Source organism: Copidosoma floridanum, unplaced genomic scaffold (assembly GCF_036245765.1).
Source record: "Copidosoma floridanum isolate Cflo_tuat_1 unplaced genomic scaffold, Cflo_Japanese_pri ptg000020l, whole genome shotgun sequence".
Lineage (NCBI taxonomy): Eukaryota > Metazoa > Arthropoda > Insecta > Hymenoptera > Encyrtidae > Copidosoma > Copidosoma floridanum.
In genome coordinates, this window is record NW_028321897.1 from 22227375 (window position 1) to 22245547 (window position 18173).

Sequence of the window (18173 nt, forward strand, 5' to 3'; positions counted from 1 at the left end):
GATATAGTCTGGTATATTCATGTACAAGTACCAGTATTATTTGTAGATATACTGTACTTGGGAGTAACTAACCAATGAGAGATCAATACGCGATCGCCTGATGTGAATCGAACGCACCCTTAAGTATCTGGGTTTTGCTGCGGTCGCAGCATCAACCATGAATCTTGACGTCACGACCAAACAGATATCTAAAGGTTAACGCGACGTCAGGTTTTTATGTTGAAGTTGAGACCAGAGCTAAAATCATATATTTAAGATACCCAAAACCACTCAAGGAGCCTTGTCACACGTCTCGATATATCGAAAAAACTAAAAAATTGTGCGATATTCCCTAAGACTGTGCTCGCGATTTTAGTTTTTTTATGTTAAGCCGAATGCGTGGTCTATCGGATATCGCAAAAAACTATTTTTTTCGATATATCGAAACTCGTCACAAGAGGCTCTACCAACTTAAATATATCTCACGATATCACAAACTTCTCTTGAAAGTCTTCGAATAAAAAAGGTTTGAGAAAATTGAGAAAACTAAAGAAATTTTAGAGAGGAATTTTGCAATATGACGATACATCGTTTACTATTGTAGAGCCCCAGGATAGACTAAGCATAGCAGCTTATAGAGAGAATTCTGTCCTGCAGCTCTACCCTGCATCTATGGGGCTACCACAACATAACGATTCCAAATTTAAATTGGCATATACATGATATGCAAAGACGTAAGAATAGCACTGTTTAGTACATCTATATACACGTGCATACACAAGCACTATGCACTTACATTTTCACAGATAGTGTGAAAACGGTGCATGCGGCGGAAGTTAGGTCACTCCTTCACCCTGTATGTCTCTAATACTAACAAGGAATTAATGAAAAAAATTATTTTGAATTGATTGTCCTGAATGTTTTTTGCTGATTCTTTTAAAAAACTAAATTACGAACATAATAATAACAGTAATTTAGTACAAGTAGCGGTTACAATTGTCAATCGAAAAAAATGGCCGTACGAGAATTTTCAAATACCAGTTTGACACGGCAATGTTTAGTATACATGATTATAATACTGTGCATTTGAAATGACATTTTTTTCATAGCTTTACTCCAAGAAGTTTCGTCATTATTAATTAATAAAGTTGGGCTGCCGGTAGTGCCCCATACTTCCCCACATACATATGTATCAACCAATGCTTTTCTTACGTCCCTGTGCTTTTGATCGCGATACTTCGGTACAGCCCGATATCACTCGATGCAGCTCTTTGATTGGTCAGTTATTCTGAACTAAGTATTCCATCGAATATCACTGGAACTAACCAATTAGAGCGCTATTTTCGAGATTTATAGAACAGTATCAGGCTGTATCGAAATATCGCGATCAGATCCCCCAACAGGGGATCAATCGGTGAATTCGATAAATCGGAAAGTGTATTGGTCTTGTTACGTTATTTACTTTTTAAATATGGGATAAAAGGTTAAGTTGACGCCACGTTACTTTGATTTATCTCGTCGAAGTCGACGATTATCGGATTCCCCGATTGAACCACTGAGTTTCTTAGTGTATTGTGACCGGTCACCGGTCGCGATCAACTCTCAAAAAGCCATTTATATCGATTCCTGGCGAGCGCGCTACAATTTACTAAACTAGTGGAGCCCGTAAGGTAAGACGCATACCTACACCGAATGCCCTCAAACTAGTAAGAAATAGATCGCACACTTTAACATTTTTTTTTTCTGTTACGTGTCTTAACAATCAAATCAAGTTTAAATTCAGCCCGAGTTTTAAGATAATGCATGCCTAGTGGTAAGATACTTTTCAACAAATATTTAATATTACACCCGAATGGCCCCAGTCAAATCCTTTTGCTGGTGTTGAAGTATTTTTTGCACGTCTACACACCCTTTTCACAGCAACGATGGGACATGTGGCGTAAAATCACCAAATTTAAGATTTTGTTTTTTATGAAACGTCGTAAATATAATATTTGACCCGATGCCAATTATATTTACGACATGGCTCAAGTTACACGCTCAGCCCTGACACTAGTTTTATACTAGTGTCTACCACTGTGAACGCAGCCAATATCTAGAATTAGTATTTTTGTTGCGATAAAAAACGTAGAGTTCAATCTCCAGATTTCTGTTGCTCTAGTTTAAAGTCGTAAAATAAGAAGAAAAAAAAAGTTTTTAATTATACATTTTTTGTAATCTTAAAATCTTAACATTTCTCAAAAATAGCCCTGTTCATAGATTATACAGGAGAAACTGCAAATCAACGGATAAGAAATGCACGGTTCTCTTTAGCATAATTATATTTTTTCTACTTTTTACAGCTTTTTACTGGACCAAATTAACTGTATGGATTCTAAATAAATATGTTTTTAATAAGAAAAGTTTTGTTATGAGAAGTGTTAGAAACAGATATCAAATTTTTAACTGAAGACGATTTACATTACATGTCAACGTACTACGGTGTTCTATTTAGTGAGTCTTGGGCGAATTGAACGGGGGGCCGCTAGTATTATATAAATGCGTTTGAATAGTCACAATTTTAAGTATAGTTTAATAATAATAAAAAACAAAAAAAATGCTCAGTGTACCAAAATTAGAAATGGACTTTCTTCATACTTATTTATCATATTTATTACTTAACAGTATAATCGTTAATCAATTTGTGTACATTTTATTTACAATTATTTTTCAATTTAAAGACTTTTTTCGGCCTTCATGTCGATTTGACACAATAGACGCAAATAAATACATCTCTAAGTATGTATTGCGTCTGTAGAGATCCGCAAGTCAGGGGGAGAGAAAATAGCATGTTTATAATAATTTCGTGTGGAGGCTGTAGGGGTCTTTGGAAAGGGCGTGGAAGTTCGTCCAATCAACTCATAACCTGGGTCACTTATGGCTACTCTAATGAATAATGAAATGTTCAATAATAACGTAAGCGCCTATCATCCAACGATCCATGAATAATGTAGTGGTCAGTGGGCACCCTGTGTCAGTCATTAATAGGCGCTCGTGTTAATTATTAACATTTCATAAGAAATAAAGAAGCGTAGTGTTATTATTTTAGATCTTATTTTTATTAGAGATTATTATATATTGGAGTGTCCGTAAGTGCCCTGGGTCGTTAACTAATAGGATCTTGAGTTACTATTCAACATTTTATTATAAGAGTAGCCAGTAAGTGCCACTGAAAGACTATTGAGATTAAAATGTATTAGTTTAAGTATTATTAATAAATAGTGAATATATTGTTGAACCAATGTCTCAAATCACATTATTACATCACATTATTATTAAGTAATTATTTAATATTTATCTATAACTAATTAGGTCAGATTGATCCATAAACAACATAATTTAACCTTCAATGCGGGTGCTACGAGCGAGAGTGGAAGGACAGTGTAAGGCTGTTTTGGATCAGTTGGGGAGTAGTTAGAGTTATGTGTAATATATTTATATGTATATATATATATATATATATAAAACTTTATATTGTAGGAAGATATATCCTCGTACAACATAGCTATGCTTGCAAATTCCATACGAAATCGGGCAAGCACTTCGTAGGAGCCCAGCATCTCTCTAATCAACCCTTACACCCTTACAAAATGAATTAAAATTCTGTACCACAGTTTAAAACATTTTTGATCCAGACTCCGAGGAACTTTCACACTCTTTTTATAGATCCCTACAGCCTCTGCATAAAATTATTATAAACGGGAATTATAATTGAAATTTTTCTTTTTTAAGAGAGTTGTCATTAAGCGTGCCAGGTTATTGGGTCATGGGCGTATGTGTTATTATTAACATTTAATTATTTATTAGAGTGGAAACAGTAAGTGCCCTGGGTCATCGGGTGATTGTGCTAGTGCTATTATTTAAGATGTTATTACTTATTAAAGAGGCTAGTAAGCGCCCCGGGACATTATTTGGTAATTTAAATTATACAAATCATTGTTATAAAAATTGTGTCTTATTAAATAAGACTTCTTATTAAGTCAGTATTCAAACATCAATAATAAGTTGTGCTTTTTTAACAAATTAAAATTTCTATCCAATCACAAAAACTACGCGTTGTGCAAATGTTCTTAAATATGATTTTAATGGTATTTTACGCACAAAATATACATTTACGCCCATTGATTACGAGAGAAATATTTAACGAGTTATTTTATATATATATATATATAAATATATCTTCCTACATTATGTAGTTAACTCAGTGGGGCATTCCACACAAACCCCCCACCGCCCCCCATTTGCCCCCCCGCCGACCACCCCGAATTTTTTCATGGCCGCCCACCGCCCCCCCCCACTGACCCCCCACAAAATATTATATGTATAGTATAGAAGTATAGTATAAGTCTTTATTCAAGCCAGGGGGTACAACCACGTATAGCTTCATGGGATAATAACAATGTATGTTTTAATATTTAATCAAATAGTTACAGATTAGTGCACAATACTATAATCAGCTTAACTTAAATACAATCAATTTTATTTCAATTTGTTGGATCCCTTGGTTTCTTTGTAAGCATAAAAGATTTGGTGGGCTGACTTTTTTTGTTAGCATTTTGTAACGTTGCATTTTGCCAGCCCTGTCAATGTGTTAAATTCTATTACCACATTCCTACCAAATCACATGGAAATATTGTATAGTATTTTTTCTCAAAACATCCCTCATCCCCCCACCTACCCCCTACGGGCGGCCCTCCCACCGACCCCCACGAATTTTTTCATGGCATAATTATTATATCATCATCACTTATATAGTCCTTTAATACACAATTCTTCTTTTTACGTACATAAACTTAAGTTAAATTTAGAGTATCATTAATATAAACAACGAAAGTTTCGCATCACTTTATGAGTCATCTTTTAAAGCCTGATTAAACCACGAAGACTTACTTCCGTTTCTATTCTGTTTTAAATTAATGCTGAAATTGGTACAATAGATGAACACGATATACATTCATGATATGTATTATTAATTAATAAATTTTACCTATACATAAAAAAATAAATCAAAAGGAATGTTAAATGTTTTGATGTCCCCTTCTCCAATTCTTAACAATAATTTTAAAAATTCATTATTACTAGAACGGATATTATTTTTTAATCTTCAAATTTTGAAGAAGTTCCATAAAAATGATGATTTAATAGTTTCTTCTATTATTATAGTTCTATTACCGTTTCTTATAACTCGAAGGATTTGTCAAAAATCTTCTCCTAATACTATTAATTTATCACCAAAGCAAAGTTTTGTATACCACAAGTCTCTCAACGTTCTATCAACGATTTCTAGAGCTTTTTTCAGAATCATAGAAGCCTCGTCCCATATTATTAAATCAACTTCCCTTAATTTTTTTTTTTCAGTTTCAAATTCTAAAAATACACTTTTAATATTATCTAAGTCTAGAGGTAAACGAAAAGTTCTATGACTGGTCATACCTTTTGGTAGTAATACAGATGCAATTCCTGTCCAAGCCATTGACAAAATATTTTTACCTCTAGAAATAAAATAATAAATGAGTGAGTGTCTCATGTTAGTAGGTTTTCCCGGATCAACCAGGACCATCTATGAAATGTTCTTTTTCATCTTGTTCATAAATAGTTTTAAAAATTTTTCTTTGATCTTCATTTAAATTTGTGTACGTTATATCGAACATTTTTTTACTAAAAGATATTTCCTCAATATTGCAATTATTTATATAGTTGCTAATGGTTGGTGTCGGTAAACTAAAAGACTCACATGATTTACCTTCCGATACCAGAATTTGATTAACATATAGAAGAGCACAATTATTATTATCATTATCGAAGTCTTCCGTCAAATATTTTTTGTATTCATTCCATATTTTATCTCCTTGAATGTTTTCTGAAATCAAAAAAAACCGAGCAAAAAATTGTCTCAACTGGTATGGAAACATGATTGTTATGGCTCTTTCAAAAATATTGTCGATTTCAGAATCATGTTCTATTAAACCCATTGCAATTGCAGTATCCCTGAAAGTTTTATATGTTATTCCATTATGTTTTTTAACGTCTTCAAACAATGTAGCCCCATGTAATTTATTTAAAGTAAGTTTTTTAATTTGAAAAATAAAAAAGTTGAGAATAAATAAGAATAAATACACAAAAATTACTGTAAAATCGTCTTTAATGTGAATGTAGGATGATCCAGTGAGAAAGAACCGTGAACATAGGTTAAAAGCTGCAGTCTTCTTATTGTCAGTGCCCCGAGTACTCTTCTGTAGGGTTAGAATCATCGTTGTGCTCAACCTTGTAACATCTTGCAGCTGCGTGCACGCTGGCAGTGGCTTACCAACGATCATTAAAGTAAGTTAGGTTAAGGAGACCTGTAAATTGCATTAACATTATTGATTGCGAATCTTAAACTTTATATCTTGTATTATTCGTAAAATCAGGTATTTTCAGCTTTTCTACTTACAGGGAAGGTACCCTAACCCAAACTCACCGATTTTAATGATCTTAATACATGTTGTAGAACATAAAAAATTAAGAGATACGTATTTATTTTATTCAGCGGAAAAATATATAAAGGGGGTGAAAATCACCCCTGAAGTTTACCCCTAAAAAGAGTTTTTTCTCAATATCTCGAGTTTTACTCAATATTTTTTAATGAAACAAATTTGAAATTATTTGTTATAAAATATGTCACATATCTGTAAAAAATTTCACCAAAAAAATGCATCCCGTACTTTTTAAGGGTTAAAAACACATTTTTTGCTAATAAAAAATTAATAAATGACTTGAAAAATCAATAAAAAAATGTTTTTAGGAAAATAGTTAAAAAATAAAGTTTACGTGTCTCGGTATTTTTATAAATTTTACCCTTACCGAGGGTAAACTACCACTAACACAAAAAGTAAAAAAATAATCATTTCAATTCATCCAACTTTTCGCAGGATTCAGATACAAGAATTGTTGAGGTCGCTTTTTAAAAAATTGTCATCAGTTTTCAGAATTTCACTACGGCAGATCCAGTATAGTGGAGAAAAATTTCAGAAAAATTTTGTTTTTCTTTTTAAAAAATTTTTTAGCGGGTTCTTAAGGCTGCTGATCACGAATCTGTTAGTAATTATTTTTAGTTCAAGATCGCAAGTTCAACATAGTGCAACACTACATTTAAGATGTAGGAAGTCTACGCTAGAAGATCCGACTTGTTAAAATCTAAATTTTTTTTTTTAACTTGACAACCTATTATTAATGAATTTACCATCTTTTCAAGAATGAAAGAGGGTATCCGTACTAGTCTTTATATGATTTAATCAAAAGTGTTTTTTTTTTCATATGTCTGGAAATTTAGCAACTCCTAATTTTAAAGCTCCAAACAGAAGGCTGTTTTCTGCTTAAAAAAACTACTATTACTGTAATGAGATTTTTATTCAATATAATTTGAACAGTATCGATATTCCTCAAAGAAGTGTTTAAAAAAAGCGTTTTTTTTCACCAACTACATCTGATGATTCCTACTTTATTTTATAAATTACAATGACTTTTGCATGCATCTCCATAACTAAAATAAACTGGGTTTTCAAAATTGTCAGGTCTTTTATTAATGTAGCTGGTTTTTAACCATAAGTATTTAAAAAAGTCTATGTATCGTGGTGACAAAAATTGGTTATGCAATAGTTATTATACTTAAATAATGTTATTTCTCAACTGTAATTTCACATCATAATTCATTAATAGTACATTTTCTGAAAAATGAGGAACACAATTTTTCCAAGTACTGAATCCGAATACATCTAATGGTTGAATTTTTCCTGCGGTTCTAGTTGGAATTTCTTTACATTTACAATTTGATCTTTTGGTAGTGCTTCTGCAACACTTTTTTCGCAATAGCCACTTCAAGAATCTGTTAATAACATTGAATGAAGTTTAATATTTGGGTAAAAAACATTTTTCAACCAAATTTTGAAGAGATCTAGAGTAAGATTTATAAGGGAAGTACGATTTTTAAAAATAAGATATTCATCTGCTTTAATACTGTAAAAAGTAAGAAAAAGTTTAAGCTCTTCACAAGCCATAAGTTTAAGTATGCTTACGTTTTCGATTGTATTCCATATTACTTATGGGTAAGACAGTACAGTAAGACAGGCTTGTACATAAACAGAAAAATTTATAAGTAATCTAAATAAGACTTTTGTCAGTGGATTATGAGAAGAGGCACTAATAACTTGCACATTCAGTCTGCCTCCACAAGAGTAAACCGATTAAAAAGGTGAATGTTTAATAATTAATAGCAGCTACATGTATAAAAAAAGTAGTTTTATGTAATTCGTTGCTATCTCTGATAATATTAATTTAGAATCTAAAATAATATTCAATGACATTTTTCGATTCAAAGAAATTTTCACTTTTTAATTGAATTGAGACCAATTTGAAAAAAAATCATATGTACAGTATAAGAATAATATATATACATAATATAAAGTATGTATTTTTTAATTTTAGAAATCATGGTACAAGTAAATTCCATTAACGTAAATAATTTACTTCTGAAAACATTTTAAATGATAAACTTACCAGAAAGCCCTCTTCATCACAAGGAAATTGAGTTAGCGAAAAATCTACAATCTGTTTTGATAGATGCAATGAATAATTTTAATGACATAGATATGATTGAAACAAACTTCTTAGACTTTAAAGAACCACATAAAGAAATCGAAGCACAAATCATCAAAGATGATATACTACATACTATTCCTGATTTTTCTAAGCCACCGACGAACCAGTGTACAGAAGATGACAAAGATGAAATAAATTATGTCTTTAAATTAACAGTTGTTAAGTGCTGGAATAGTGGAAAAAAAGGATACTTAAGTATTGATTCTGTGAAACAAAAGTTCAAACGAGTAAAAAGTATAAGTCAACTACATCGTTGGTCCCAATCAATAAACAAAGATAGTACGTATGGAAAAAAAATTGCTCAAATTTGCGACATTACCTTACAAAATTTCAAAGCTGCAATTAATGCTGGATACTTTGTTCATGATAACGATTTGCGTAGATAGGTTTTACAAGCCCAAAAAGCGATAGGCAATGGAGATATGCGATTTAAAGCATCAAAATATTGGTTAACTCACTTTAAACATGCGCATAGGATAGTATCTGGAATAGTTAATAAATTTGTTGCAAGAAAAACAATAGAAAATACTTAAGAATTAGAGAAAAAAGCTGATCAGTTTGTAAATGATATTAAACAATACGCACGATTCGTTAGATGAGCTAATGTCTACAATTCTGATCAAAGTAAATTTCAACTCAAGATTCATTCAGTATGAACTTTGACTAATAAATAAGAAAAACAGGTGCAGTGCATTGTAAAATCCGTTTCGTCAATGACTCATAGTTACACAATCCAACCAACGAAATCAGCTGACGGTAAACTTCTCTCACCTCTGTTTTAAGTATTAAAAAAACGATCTAGTAAGTTTGGTCCTGCTGTCCAAACCAATATATTTTGTCCTACAAACGTTTTCGTTGAATCTTTGGCATCTGGAAAATTAACCACAAGTTAATTAAAGTCATAATGAAATGTGAAGAAATATGACAATATTAGAGCAGATAAATGTCTTATTTTTGAAAATTGTACTTTCCTTATAAATCTTGTTCTAGATCTCTTTAAAATTTGGTTAAAAAATATTTTGTACCCAAATGTTGAACCCCATTCAATGTTATTAACAGATCCATAGAGTGGCCATTGCGAAAAAAGTGTTGAAGAAACACTACCAAAAGATCAAATTGTAAATGTAAAAAAATTTCTAACTGGAACCACAGGAAAAATTCAACCACTAGATGTATTCAGATTCCGTACTTGGAAAAATTGTGTTCCTCATTTTTCAGACAATGTACTATTAATGAATTATGATATGAAATTACATTCAAAAAATAAAATTATGAAAGTACAATCACTAGTGCACAACCAATTTTCGTTGCCACAATGCATGGACTTCTTCAAATACTCATGGTTCAAAACCGGCTACATTGATTAAAGACCTGACAATTTTGAAAGCCCAGTTGATTTTAGTTCTGGAGATTTGTGCAAAAGTCATTGTAATTTATGTAATAAAGTAGCAATCATCAGATGTAGTTGGTGTAAGAAATCACTATGTATTAAACACTTCTTTAAGGAATGTCATTACTGTTCAAATTATATTGAATAAAAATCTTATTATAGTAATAATAGTTTTTTTAAGCAGAAAACAGCCTTCTGTTCGGAGTTTTAAAGTTAGGAGTTGTTAAATCTCCAAACATATAAAAAAGAATGATACTTTTGATTAAATTATACAAAATACAAGTACAGATACCCTCTTTTCTTCTCGAAAAAACAAAGAATTCATCAATAATGTACTGTTGAGCTAAAAAAAAATTTCGACATCAACAAGTTCGATCTTCTAGCACTGATTTCCTACATCTTTTATGTAGTTTTTCACCATGTTGAACCTGCGATCTTGAACTTAAAACAATTATTAACAGATTCGTGATCAGCAGTCTCAAAAACCAGCTAAAAAGTTTTTTTTAAAGAAATACAAAATTTTTTCTAAAATTTCTTCTAAAATCTTTTTCCACTACACTGGATCTGCCGTAGTGAAATTCTGAAAACTGATAATAATTTTGTAAAAACCGACCTCAAAAATTCTTGTATCCGAATCCTGCGGAAAGTTTGATGAATTGAAAGGAATCTTCTTTTACTTTTTGTGTTAGGGGTAGTTTACCCTCGGTAAGGGTAAAATTTATGAAAATACCGAGAAACGTCAACTTTATTTTTCAACTTTCTTTCTTAAAATATTTTTTTATCGATTTTTTTGGTCATTCATTAGTTCTTTATTGGAAAAAAAAATTATGGAAAAATGTGTTTTCAACTCTTAAAAAGTAAAGGATGCATTTTTTGGTTAAATTTTGCACAGAAGTATAGCTTATTTTATAACAATTAATTTTTATTATGTTCCATTAAGAAATATTTTGAAAACTCGAGATATTAGGAAAAAACTGTCTTCAAGGGTAAACTTCGGGGGTGACTTTCACCCCCTTAATATATTTTTCCGCCGAAAAAAAATACGTGTCTTTTATTTTTTGATGCTCTACAACGTATGTCACGATTATCAAAATCGGTGAGTTTGGGTTGAGGTACTTTGCTAGTTAAACATATAATTCTGACCTCAATGAATAAATTGAATGTTGAAAAAAATTTTAATAGATAACATAAGAGAAAGACTTTAACAGTTACACCAAACAGAAAAAACAAGTAAGATACGCTACTATTGCATTACATTAGATATAAATTTATACACTAGGTCAACACCAGCTCGCGTACGATACATTAACAATACTGCACATGTACTGTTTGGTAAAACCTAACACCACAACGCCGAATCAACGATTTTAAACTGTTAGTTATAGCAAGTAATGCCTTTGGGCTAACTGCTGGTTTCTAAAGAACAAAAATAAAATGTATTCGTTTGTACAACGAATCTATAAGCTTAAATTTTCACTTATAGAAGTTTGCATTTATGTAGCTGTAGCTCTTAATTAGCATCTGATAGTCTATTATATAATTTTCTTACTTTCATTTTATATTCTTCTAAAGTTTTGGCTTATATTATAATATGATGTAAAAATTCAAATAGTTCCTAGCCTTGTTATTCTAATAATACAGAATGTATGATTCTTTGAAATGTAGCTGATGAGTTGCATAATTTAAATGGCATACTTGTACACTCGTAATGTCCGTCTGGAGTATTGAAAGCCGTTCAGTGGCTATCTTCTGGAGATACTTTTATCTAATAAAATCTGTTAGCTAGATCAAATACTAAAAAAAAACTTTTCCCAATAACTTGCTCCAAAATTTCTGTAATATTAGGCAATAGGTAAGCATCAGGGACAATTTTAGCTTTCAATTTTTTCTTATCTTTTATGAGACGACGTCTTTTGTCCCCTGTTGGATCCTGGTTTTTTCGGGACAATACGCAGTGAACTTTTAATTGGGCTAGAAAAAGAGCTAATGATTCCTTTTTGTAATAATTTATCGATCTGATCTCTAGCTTCCTTGTGTAGAGTAGGAAGGTCTCTATGTTGTTTAGTAAAAACAGGTTTATCGTCAGTTGTCGGTATATTATATTGTACATATGATATACGTGGAGCAGCATCATCTTTGATGTAAAATAGAAGTGAATACTCTTTTACTATTTGGTGAAGTTGTATATAACTCATCTTATAATATTGTCGCTGACAAATTTTTTCCGTAATATATTTGTTGCTTTACTGGAAACATTAACACTAATATCCAAATCGAGATAATTTTTTTAATCATCTAAACTTTTTTGTCTGTTTCATTGGTCTACTGATTTTCTCATGCTGTAGGGTGTAACTGCTGAGCAAGGAACGTATGTGAAATCTAATGGTACATGGTAGCGTGAGTTTTGGAGTGGAATATTTTCCTAACTTCTTCGGTTTCTAAAGCTACCTGTAAGATACTAGCAAAGGTTTTTGATGTATTGAATATCATGTTGGCCTTTAATTCATCAGATAGGCTTCGCATAAATGCTTTACGGCCAACCATTTCTAGATATAACTTAGAATCAAGCTGTTGCTGTTCAGGAATGTTGTTATGGAAGCGAATATCTATTTTTGCTGCTCGAGTGCCTTAATAAATGAGTTAGAGATTCTTTTATGAAAATCGCGAATAGTTTCTTCCTATTTCATCTGAAAATTATTGATGTCAATGATGTACTAAGCGTAAGTTTTAGAAGGAGCAAAGTGTATCTTTAAATGGTTTACAAGATCATCTAATGTATTTATCGTTAATTCCTCTAGAAAACTTTTTGCTCTACCTTTCAGCCTAGAAATGATTGTTTTTGAAAACATAGGTATTCCGCATCTGAGTTAAGGGACCTACCATTTTCAATATCTTGCAAGAAAACTCTGAGTGGTGTATTTTAGCTACTATGTATGGGTATATGTAGGGCAGCTTGATTTATTTATAAAGATAAATTATTTAGGGCTGTGTTACGTAATAATTCAAGAAATTCAAGTGATTTTTCGGCGTCCCTTGCCCTATGGTACTGTTGTAGTTTTGTAGCTTTATCAGTTACCTTGTTTATATCCTCAAGTGTCTGATCCATTAAAAAAAAAAAAAATTTTGAAAATAGATAAAAAAAGGCAATACAGACAATTCAAAAAAATTGAAACGAAATAAAATAATTTAAAAAATCAAAAATTTCGATTTAGTTAAAGCATCCACTAAGTAAAACAAAAGGCTTATTTTCTCACTAGAGATGGCTATTTGTTTCGTCCTAACTTTTATAAGTAGAGGGCGAAACTCTTAGATTCGTTCTACAAATAAATTAATATAATTTTTGTTTGTCAGAAACAGCCGTTGGCCCAAAGGCCTTATTTATTTTTACTAATAGTATATATTTTTTTAAATCATTGACTCGGCGTCGCTGTGTTAGGTTCACCCAATGGTACATGTGTAGTAGCGTTAGTGTGTCATACACGAGCTGGCGTTGACCTACTGTTTGAATTTATATCTTATTAACTGCAATAGAACCGTTATTCATTTATCCGTTTATCTAAGATCCTTTTAAAAGTTTTTGTCATATGTTGTCTATTTTAATTATTTTTGATATATAATTAATTTATTAAAGTATGAATTATGTGTCTATCGATTAGAATTTTAAATCTTCGAATATGTCATATAATTTAGAAATTTAAACATTTTTAAATTAAGAAACTACATTTCATCGACAACCAAGTTATGTCTTGTCCGGTGATTTTATAAATTTAGAAAATCTGCAATAGTTGATTTACAAATAATATACATCATAAAGTTTTAGATTCACATTTACAATTTTTACACAGTTTATAATTTTTCTTAACTTACTTCTTTGATTGTTGGTTAGCTGCTGCTTTCGCGCATGCAGTCACAAGATCTCATAACGTTGACCGCAACAATAATTACAATCCTACACGAGAGTACGCGTTGCGATGACAATAATTAGGCTGCAGCTTTTAATGTCAGAACCCATGTGTTTACGATTTTTCCTTACTTTATCCTCCTTGATTCACTTTTTTGGTGAAATTACAGCGGCTTGATTTGCTCGAACTTTTTTTGCATAGCTTAGCCAGCAAACTAAGTCTCACATTTGCTTTAAATGCACGCTTCTAATACGTAGCTTAATCACCGAACTAAGTTTTACATCCGCTCCAAAGACGCAACAAAACTCACTCTCCAACCTCTATAGTTACTTTGGAGCACTTAAGGTGGCTCCAGCACCTAGTGCCGTATAAAAATGAGGAGACTAAAAATTAATTATTATTTTCTTTAAAATATGGTATAAAATTATCGTAGAGACTGTTGTAAGCCATATTCTACATTTTATCTGTTACTTTAGTGAGTTAATATAAAAAAACAAAAAAGTTTTATGGTGCCCTAATTGATGAACTGTTACGGTACGCTCCTAAGTTCAAGAGTAGTTATACCTATATACATGTACTCTGCAGAATGCAGACAGCTGAGAGCTGACTTGCACTCGCAACTGTATACTTAGTCTCTGATTATTTAAAGATTTTGTTCGATAACAAGACACTCTTCTCATGTCATCGAAAACTGCGTAATAATATATACAAGATAGTATGTTTTTTACACCTTACGGGTTATTTATATAAGTGCAGCAGTAGGTTGTATATCGCGTAAGCTTGCATTTCCTATCCAACCTGTCTTAAAACTACGATTTTGTAAGCATGATTTCTTACAATTTTCATCGTCATCCTTAATTTTTTTTTATACGAATAGAAAGATGGGACTTAAAAGAATATAATTCAATTTTATTAACCTCGGTTGGGTTATTTTTAATTTTAACATTGAGGCCACTGGAGCCACCTTAATGAAAGATAAAAGGCGAATTTGGCTATGTGCGAAGAGTTTTTATATATTTGCACTTATGGAGGACGCGTAAGGTTGGGTATCCGAATGAACAATCAGAGCTTAACCTTAAGACTTTCGATTGATACGAGAATAGTCGTGGTGAAATAATTTCACAGTCATTTACGGTTAAAACTACTGATATCTCGGATTTTTCATTAAGTTAAAGTTACTGTAAATATTTTGTATGATATTTTTTGTGGACATACGCAGTAAAGAATGTTGGAATTTCTGATTATTCACATTTTTAGATGTACTAGTGCGAATTGATGTTGTAATGTTTGCATTCTAAAATTGTGAATTGAAACTCTTTGTTGTAAAGTAATGCACATGAAATATGCAACATGGAATGTCACATACAAATTATATTTATTACTTAAACCTCAACAAAGTTAGATTTTTGCTTTAAATTTCTGGAGATTCACGAGGTATTTAGTTTTTTTGAAAAATTAATTAATTTTTTATTCACCTATAATTTATAAATTTATACGACTTTTATTTATAGTAAAAATAGTACATGAGAGGCTTGACATACAAAGCGTTCAAGGGGGCAAAGCCCTACTAGTTTATGCATGTATCACATTAGTAAAGTATCTGCTAACATGCAGTAGCAACGTGCACTTTCATTATGGAAGCTTATTTTTTGTCAGGAGGATGCTGTCTAAATTTTATAATAGGGTTTAGACGTTTGGTAAGATAGGGTGTCAAAGAAATTTAAATAACAAAAGTTCTCTAGATGTTTAATTGCTGCGATGTTTTCTCAGTGTAATTAAACTCTATAATACAGAGAGACTACTAGGCTACATGTTAAACTTCAAGGCTTCTTAACTATGTGGCTTAGGAGTTGCATAGCTTATTTACCGTTTCATTTCTTCTTCTTAAGCTTTTGGCTGCATACTGAAGCATATTATAACATACTAAGTACATCCAAGTATTAATTTTAACGTCAGACTGAAGTACTGACATCGCAAGTGAAATTTTATGTTAACCTTATAGACTGTTATTATGTTCTCTTTACTTTTAAACGAATCATAAGGATATTTCAGACTAGTTGTTTAAAAAAAATTGTTTAAGCCTGTTAAATCTTAATGAATATAATTTTTCTAGTTTTTACATTGTTAAATAAATTCGTTAAGGTGGCTTCAATAAAAACTTAAAGTTAGTTGAATATTTTAATTCATACATTTTTTTTTTTTTAGACAATGGACTTTGTTGTTCCAAAAATAATTAGTTTTCTCGAACTGAACGCTTTAGGCGATGAAGCAAAGAAATTATCTATAAGTCCAAGTGAAGTTAATACATACCGCCAAGGTGCATCAGAAGCTTTAGCTTGCTTGACCGACATTTTGGGACTAAGTATTGTGCCGTACGCTGTTATTTTTATGGTTCCGCTATTAGGAAGAATGAGTGATAAAAACGAGGCCGTACGGTTAACTTCTAGTGCAACATTTGCAACGCTTATACAACTGCTTCCTTTGGATTCAAGAAAAATCAAGGAAGATAATTTAACGTAAGTTATTAATGCATTTTTTATTTAGTTATAATATTAGTTGTAGGGTTGTATTAATAAATATCTTCAGAAAGTCTTGCGATACGAAAGATTTACAGTGCTTTCAACAGATTTTAATAAAATAAAATTTCTGAGCCAAGCTGTAGAGTCAAGTTCTCCCATTGATATTTATACTAATCAATGTAACTGTTGGAAAAAAGATGGACACACAATTGCCTAATTTGCTGGATGATTGTCTAGACCAGATCATGCGAGTTCTTAAAAAAGTTTTTCGTGAAAGGTGCAGGGTCTTAGACAATTTCTGTGTGTATTTAAATGCTTAAAAACGAATGTAACTGTGTGAAAATCCTAAATCATGTACTCAATTTTTAAAATTGATTTGAACATATACGTGACATATCGGTAATATTTAATTGTCTATGATAAAAAACTATTTATTTCTTTCCCCTTAATAATTTTAATTCCATATTTTTTAATTAAAAAGACAATTTATTAATGAATATGTGTTCTTATCAATGTATATTATGGGTTAGAAAAAAGCAAATAAAAATTATGTTAGAATTTTATTTATTTATAAACACATAAACAGCAAAAACGAGAAATAACAACAATACACGGGAAAAAGTACTTATCTTAACTACCTACTGACAGAAAGGTACACACATACGTTCATGTGTATTACTTTCTCTGTCTCTCTGCTCTCTGTCCCTTTTTGGATACCTGTGCGTAATTGCTCACGTGCACGAGCTTCGTTGATTTTTTTCTAAAAACGAGTAAACATGCAGGAATTGAGTGAACAGAATTGGAAGATCTCAGAAGAACTTTGAATTATGGTAAAATTTTTATATTTTAAAATAATCTTGTTCGCCAAGAAGCATTTTTTTAAAACTAATGAAAAAATGACACCAATTTTAAATTTCATTCGTCGTTTTCTACAAGCGCAAAATTTTAACAAAAACAATGAAAAAGGCCTATAAGTATACCTGTTTAAGTACAATAGAGAGAGAGAGAGAGAGAGAAAGAGCGTTAGCGACAGGAGACGATTAATAGCTCTTCCTATCTCACTTACTGTACAAGTACTGACAAAATGCCATTTATCACTTTTTTTCTCAACATTTTGAATTATCGATCAATTTTCTAATTTAGAAGTTTCTTGGTTGATATCTATAAGTAATAAAAACAAAAATTAGGACTGCGCAATGCGTAGCATAATGGATAAGGTCCTTGATTACCAATCCGAAGTTTAGGGATTCGATTCTCGGAGTCAGAAAAATTTAAAAATTTTTTTCGACACAAATATATTTATATAATATATGCTAACTCGTATTCTGACATATAAATATATGTATACTCTATACGCATAAAATATGATATTTAATTACATGTGTACGTACACTTCTATATAGCTATATAAATGTAATATACAGTTAGTACACAATAGTACACTTAAATACGAAAAAAGCCATATATACACGTAAATAGTTATATAGTTACCGTATATACGTATATATAGATATACAAGTTCTACCGCATGTATGTATTTAGAGAGACAGAGGAGTGCTGAGTAGTGGGGTGAACAGCAACAGAGAAGCGGACCATACTTTTTGTTGCACATTTCCCCTCACTGCCCGCCATAAGATGTTTCACATCAAAAATAAAAATTCATAGTACATCTTATTAGTCTAACATCTAATTACTTGTTTTTACCTT

General features: G+C 31.3%; 1 protein-coding gene across 3 annotated transcripts in view; it reads left to right on the plus strand.

Annotated features, from left to right (window-relative positions):
• Positions 1-18173, plus strand: part of Hel89B (histone acetyltransferase 1) — a 779777-nt gene that overhangs the window by 357590 nt on the left and 404014 nt on the right. For all 3 annotated transcript variants that reach the window (XM_089593764.1, XM_089593765.1, XM_089593766.1), the window contains one exon: positions 16153-16463. In XM_089593764.1, the coding sequence (XP_089449890.1) occupies positions 16153-16463 (311 nt within the window). The remainder of the gene's footprint in view (positions 1-16152; positions 16464-18173) is intronic.